Below are 5954 nucleotides of genomic sequence, written 5' to 3' on the forward strand. Positions count from 1 at the left end.
CACACACACACACACACACACACACACACACACACACACACACACACGTTAACAAAAAGATAAATGCGGTAAGCAGATAATGCAGTATTAAAGAGCTAATAGTAAATAATAACAACAGATAGATCAGTTCTGTTGCAGGCCAACTGGGCATTGTGAGGGTATTAGCCACTGGGGTGTTCAAAACGGCAGATAGACAGACATGGGTTGGCAACTTATTGATAGTCCCTCAATGCCTAGGTACATGTCAAGTAATTCCAGCGAAGTCAGGCGTCCCCAATCAACGCTGTCAGAGGGATTACCGGGGAAGGTCCCTTGATCAGGATCCGATCCTCACTCACACCGGGAGTCCAGGGTCCAGGCGTGGAACAGAAATGACTGTTTTGTTCCCTCCTTCCTGCTGGTCACCTGATGCACGTGCTTTTTATACCTAGTCTTATGCTAATCTGTTGGCTTGAGAGCCACTCATGATCTTGCCCTATAGCTGTTACCCTATGGGATTGAAAGGTGTTAAAAATTATCATAAAAGGTTACTACCTAGTCTCGGGTGTATCCAATAAGCAAATTACTATGCAGCACCTTTAGGTTTGAAATTGAAATTGCTCCACCTAAGCCCCAACCCCTTTTAGGTTTTCTTTTGAATATGCTTTTTTGAGATGTGCTTTCCTGGAATGTGTTGGGTGTACCGGGCAGTTGGATCCAGTTTTTTATCGTTAAAGCTGAGCCCAGAGCAGAAATGGCTAGGTCAGCTAATTTCGCAGCTACAGCTTTACCTATGGGGCCCAGTCAGTTCCATGAACAGTTAATTTTATCATTTTGGTTAAACTTATGACAGACAAGTTACATTAGCGGTTTACAAACTTACAAGCTTTATATTAACTAATATGACCTGTTTAGGCAAAATACCAAATGCCTCTAAGAAGCACATATTTATCGCTTATTAATCCCTCTGGTTCTGGCCGTCACAGACTGTGCACTCGCTGAGTTCACTGATGAACTTTCTGACAACATCTCCATTCTTCTTTCCACTGCTCTGAACCCCAAGAACTTTCTTTAATTTCTCCTTCTCTTGGGTTTTTGCATCACCTCATGCTTGACTAGTGCTGATTACCTTACCTCTTGTACTGTTTCTTCATTCAAGTTAATAGTGACTTCAGTCAGTTTCTGCTGTCTCCTAGTTTCCTACAAGATTCCATTCTTCTTCATTCTCCTTACACATCTTATTTGTTCTTGTTCTCATGGGGTTGTTACCTCCTCTGTTCTGATGACTCCCAATCTTATTTCTATTACCTCTTCCTAGTCTCACAGCTATGGTCGTTTCTGACACCTGGATGTCTTGGATTTTGGAGAAACAGATTTTTCTCCACTGTAATAAATACCTGCTTTATTCTCCTTGTTTTCCCTACCCGTAATCTTGGAGTCAGCTATACACACCTTGTTAAATATCTCTGCCATTTGTAAAGAAGCAGGATTTTTTTTTTCTTTAAGTTTGAGACTTAACGCTGATTGTTCTTTAAGTTTGAGACTTAATGCTGGTTCTTTTTTAATTTAAAACAGCTTTTGATAAAGATTACATAATTTGGATTTTGACGCAACTGTTGAAACTTCTAATATTTCTTTGTTTTCTAATTGTAGCAAATCATAAGAGATTTTGCAGTATCTTTTCCGAATTCTTTGAACAGCTGATTGTTCTTTTGATCTTAAAATGCCTAGGTGCTATTTGGTATCTGTCTTTTCCCGTTTTATTTTTACAGATGGGAAATATTTCTTCTCAGTGATTGGATGTTTGTTTTGAACTTTGCAATGATTAGTTTTTTCCTCCTTTGTTTTTCTTATACTGAAAACATATCTTTAACTTTTACTTTTCTTTTTTTTTTAATTTTTAGCCCTATCTGTTTTGATATGATTGAAGAAGCATACATGACGAAATGTGGACACAGCTTCTGGTAAGATTTTTGTTAAGCAAAATATCCATCAGGCATCCCTTTAAAGATATTCATTATAGTGTGATAAGAAATTGATTTGCATTGTCCCTTGGAACTGAATTTTTTTCATTTTTCACTTTTTTTTGTTTTCCTCCCCTACTATTTTAATTATGACTGAAGGAATGGATTAAAAATAAAAAGAGTGACATTTAGTAGTTGGAGAGTTAATCTACTTGAAAAATACCCATTTTCCCCCATATCAGTTACTGTAGAAAGGAATAAAGGACTTGCTTAGTACTTGTGACTTGCAGTACTTAAATGTAAAATGTTGTCAGCTAGCTTCTTATTTAAGCTACATTTCTGTTAAAATTCTCCTTGCTGAGGGAGATTTTACCTATTGTTCAATTCCTTCTCTTTTGGGCTGTAAATACTTGGAGATTTTTGCAAATTGGTATTAGAAATTGCCATACTGAATCAGACCCAAGGTTCATCTGCTGTAGTTTTCTATCTATTCTAGATGTCACCAGCACAGTTATTACAGAAAAAGGATATAAAAAACCCTGCAGTAGGCAGATGTGGCATAATCTGTTTCCCATATTAGTTCTTCTTTTGATCTATAATAGTGAGAGAGGTTGGTGAAGCATAAGGTTTAATATACCATGTGCATATGCTATGCGTTTTGTAGGCAGCTTGAATAAAAAGAACTCTTGTGAGTTCCTCATATGTTATAACTACTCTTTTAGAAATGTTTAACAGACTTATTCAACAGATCGGGGGATTTTTGGAGTTATCTTTTTCCCTTTCATGTTATGTTTCCAGGCAAAGTAGCTGTTAACTTCTGTAACTGCATGTCCTGTGTAGTGTCTTCTTGCCCCATGTAGCTTGTTGCAAGTCTGTGATGCATCAGCAGTCCAAACTATCACCCTTCATTGTTCCAATAACTGATCTATGATGCAAGATTTTTGTCTGCCCAGTGATAGTGTCACTGAGACAGATGCTTGCCCTAGACAGTAAGGTGCATTGTGTAATTAGTTTGTCCTTGGGGTTGCTAACGGTGGAACAGCAGGCCCCTTATGAAGTGATTTATTATTAATCTGCTGTGCTGGAAGGAGGTGGGAAAAGCTGAGATCAAAAGTGCTTTGTGTCTGTACCATTAAAAATTATTATGGGTGCCAAATAATCTTCTAGTTTAAAGATAACGTCACTCACTAAGTACTTGCTTCATACTAAGTTCAGATATTACTGTGTACTACATGCTGTCTGTCAACCGTGTGTGTGCTGCTTTAACCCAGAAAACAGAAATGTGACTCAGACTATCCAAATGTATTAAATAATTATACAACAAAGTGCAGCTCATAACCTGTCTCGGGAAAGATTGGAACCAAGACTTTTGGCTCTATCCAAACCAGGGAAAGCCGTTGTTTAAGTTTTAGGGCTTTACTAGTTAATCATGACACCTTTTTGTACCACTCCCTTTTCTTTGCACTGTATGTTCTGCTAGCTCCTTGCCTACTGGTAATATTGTTTCCCTGCTATTATCTATGCAACACTTGAATTAGCCTTTTTCTCTTGTGGCCTCTAACTTGTTTTTCTTTCTTATTGCTTTGAACAGCTATAAATGTATTCATCAAAGCTTGGAGGACAACAACAGATGCCCCAAATGTAACTATGTTGTTGATAACATAGACCATCTTTACCCCAACTTTTTAGGTGAGTCTTTAGGTTTGTTTGTATAAGAAATTTGCAGTGGTAAATACGAAATATGAAAACCTTGCTTATCTATGCTGGAAATGTTCTGGTTAACAAGAAAATCTGCTAGTTAGCTCTTTATCAGCTAGGTGTTTTTCCATTATAATTAACCATGGCACTGTAAATTATTAAAGCATTGCTTCAGTGACTTAATGTGAGTGAGGATCTGGCCAATTACTGTTGGTAGTCTACAGAAAATCAAAATGAAGGCAGTTTCTTACTGGGCAGTGGACTAAATCTTCATAGCCTACCCTTTGTCTTGTAGCCAAAAGCTAAGGCACAGTCATCAACTTGAACTCAAGTTACATGTGATATTTTTTACTTGAGAATTTAAACTTGAGTTTCCTACACAGTGAGAAACATGTTGCTTTTATGTCTTAACTTTCTCCATGAGTAGTGCCCTAACAGGAAAGATAGTGTTAAAAGTTCCTGCAGGAGGAAGAAAAGTAGATCCAAGCTGGTCAATTGGAATATAAACTGTCAAGATATAACGCAAACTTAATTTTATATGTTGACATATTACTAGCTTCAGTAAGCAAATGAAAGGTCACAGTGTTAGAGAGTATTTCAAAAGGAAATACCTCAACTAGTCCCAAAAATATTAAGTAATTATGCTAAAAATACAGTTCCTAACCTACCTCTGTAAAGTTTGGAACCAAGAATATTGGTGCTGTATACCCTTAACCACAAAATTTGAGAGCACTAATTCACTTGAGGAGAGAAAATGAAATAGATTTTCAAAATACTGCCTATTTCTGAAGTGTGTTTAGATTTGGATGGAAAATGTAATATGAGGCTCTGATTCTGCAAATTTATTCTGGGTGGATGGACTGCTACGTGCCTGAAAAGCTCTGCTGGGCTTTTGTAGAAAATATGCAATAGTTGCAATAGCAGGGCCTCGGGGGAGTACTGAACATTAAGGATGTGCAAAACTGCACTGTTCCGTTTTGATGGAACAGCGTTTTGTTTCAAATTTTGTTTTGATTTGAAACCGCTGTTCCGTTTCGTTTCATAAAAACGGTTTTGCTATTTTGACACTGTTTTGACGTTTTGCCCATAGGCTATAATGGGGGAGCTCAAAACAGCCTATAACTTTGTCATTTCTGGCCTGATCTGGATGGAACTTGCAGGAATGGTAGCCCCTTCTGGGGGCATGAGGCCTGCCAAGTTTCAAGGAGATAGGTCGGGACAAGTAAGAGTAAGACATCCCTGCCAAGTTTCAAGGAGATAGGTGCAGTGGTTTCAGGGAAACTGCACCTCAGAGTCTTGAGAGTAAAAAAACTCATGTCACGTGTGTGTTAAGCCACAGTGGGGTCAAAACTGCAGACTTGCTAGCCCCTGCTGAGGCCACAAAGCTTGCCAAGTTTCAAGGAGATGGGTGCAGGGGTTTTGGGGAAACTGCACCTCAAGCTGCTGATGAGCAAAGCTCATGACGTAGGTGGCAGTGTGTGTGTGTGTGTGTGTGTGTGTGTGAGAGAGAGAGAGAGAGAGAGAGAGAGAGAAGGCACAGCAGGGTGAAAGCTGCAGGTATGCTAGCCCCTGCTGAGGCCATGAAACCTGCCGGCTGTCAAGGAGGTAGGTGCAGGGGCATCTGGGTTCTGGGGCCCTGCGCATCTAGCTGCTGACAGGCAAAACTCATGACATGGGTGGGTGACAGTGTGTGTGTTTAAAGTGTGCCCTCACTCAACTGACACCAAGGCAGAAAGCAGGGCAGTTCAAACAATGCTGCCTTCTTTTGAGTTTTCCATCCCTCCCTCAGAGCACTGGGATTAGAACAGACCTCAAGAAAGGATGACAGTCACTGGCTACCTACGCAGTCAATGAGAGCACTCCTTTCCCCCCCCTTCACCCTCCCTTTCCTTTCTTTATTTTCTGTTTCCCTGCAGGCAAGCCCAGCTTGAGCTTTGAAACTCGAAATGTTTCAACTTGTTTCGTTTAGAGGCTGTTTCGAAACTGTTTCGTTACAGTTTTGCTGTTTCGAGCTTGAAATGAGTTGAAACAGCATTGAAACGAAACTGCCAGAGAAATTTCACGCAGCCCTACTGAACATCTCTCTCTATGGCCATCTTTCTTCTCTTACTGCTTTGATTTATCATCCTGAATCATTGTGCCTGTCCAGTACTTATTTAGCTCTGTATATAAACATAGAATCATAGAAAATTAGGGTTGGAAGGGACCTCATCTAGTCTTATAGTTACTAGTTGGTAGGGTTGGAAGGGACCTGAGCAGATCGAGTCTGACCCCCTGCCATGGCAGGAAAGAGTACTGGGGTCAAACGACCCC

General features: G+C 39.7%; 1 protein-coding gene across 1 annotated transcript in view; it reads left to right on the forward strand.

Moving 5' to 3' along the window:
• Window positions 1-5954, forward strand: part of RFWD2 (ring finger and WD repeat domain 2) — a 288015-nt gene that overhangs the window by 27955 nt on the left and 254106 nt on the right. The window contains exons 4-5 of the mRNA XM_019528351.1: window positions 1884-1943; window positions 3535-3632. Of these exons, the coding sequence (XP_019383896.1) occupies window positions 1884-1943; window positions 3535-3632 (158 nt within the window). The remainder of the gene's footprint in view (window positions 1-1883; window positions 1944-3534; window positions 3633-5954) is intronic.

The sequence above is a fragment of the Gavialis gangeticus genome, unplaced genomic scaffold, assembly GCF_001723915.1.
Source record: "Gavialis gangeticus isolate Ggan-Ray unplaced genomic scaffold, GavGan_comp1, whole genome shotgun sequence".
Taxonomy (NCBI): Eukaryota; Metazoa; Chordata; order Crocodylia; family Gavialidae; genus Gavialis; species Gavialis gangeticus.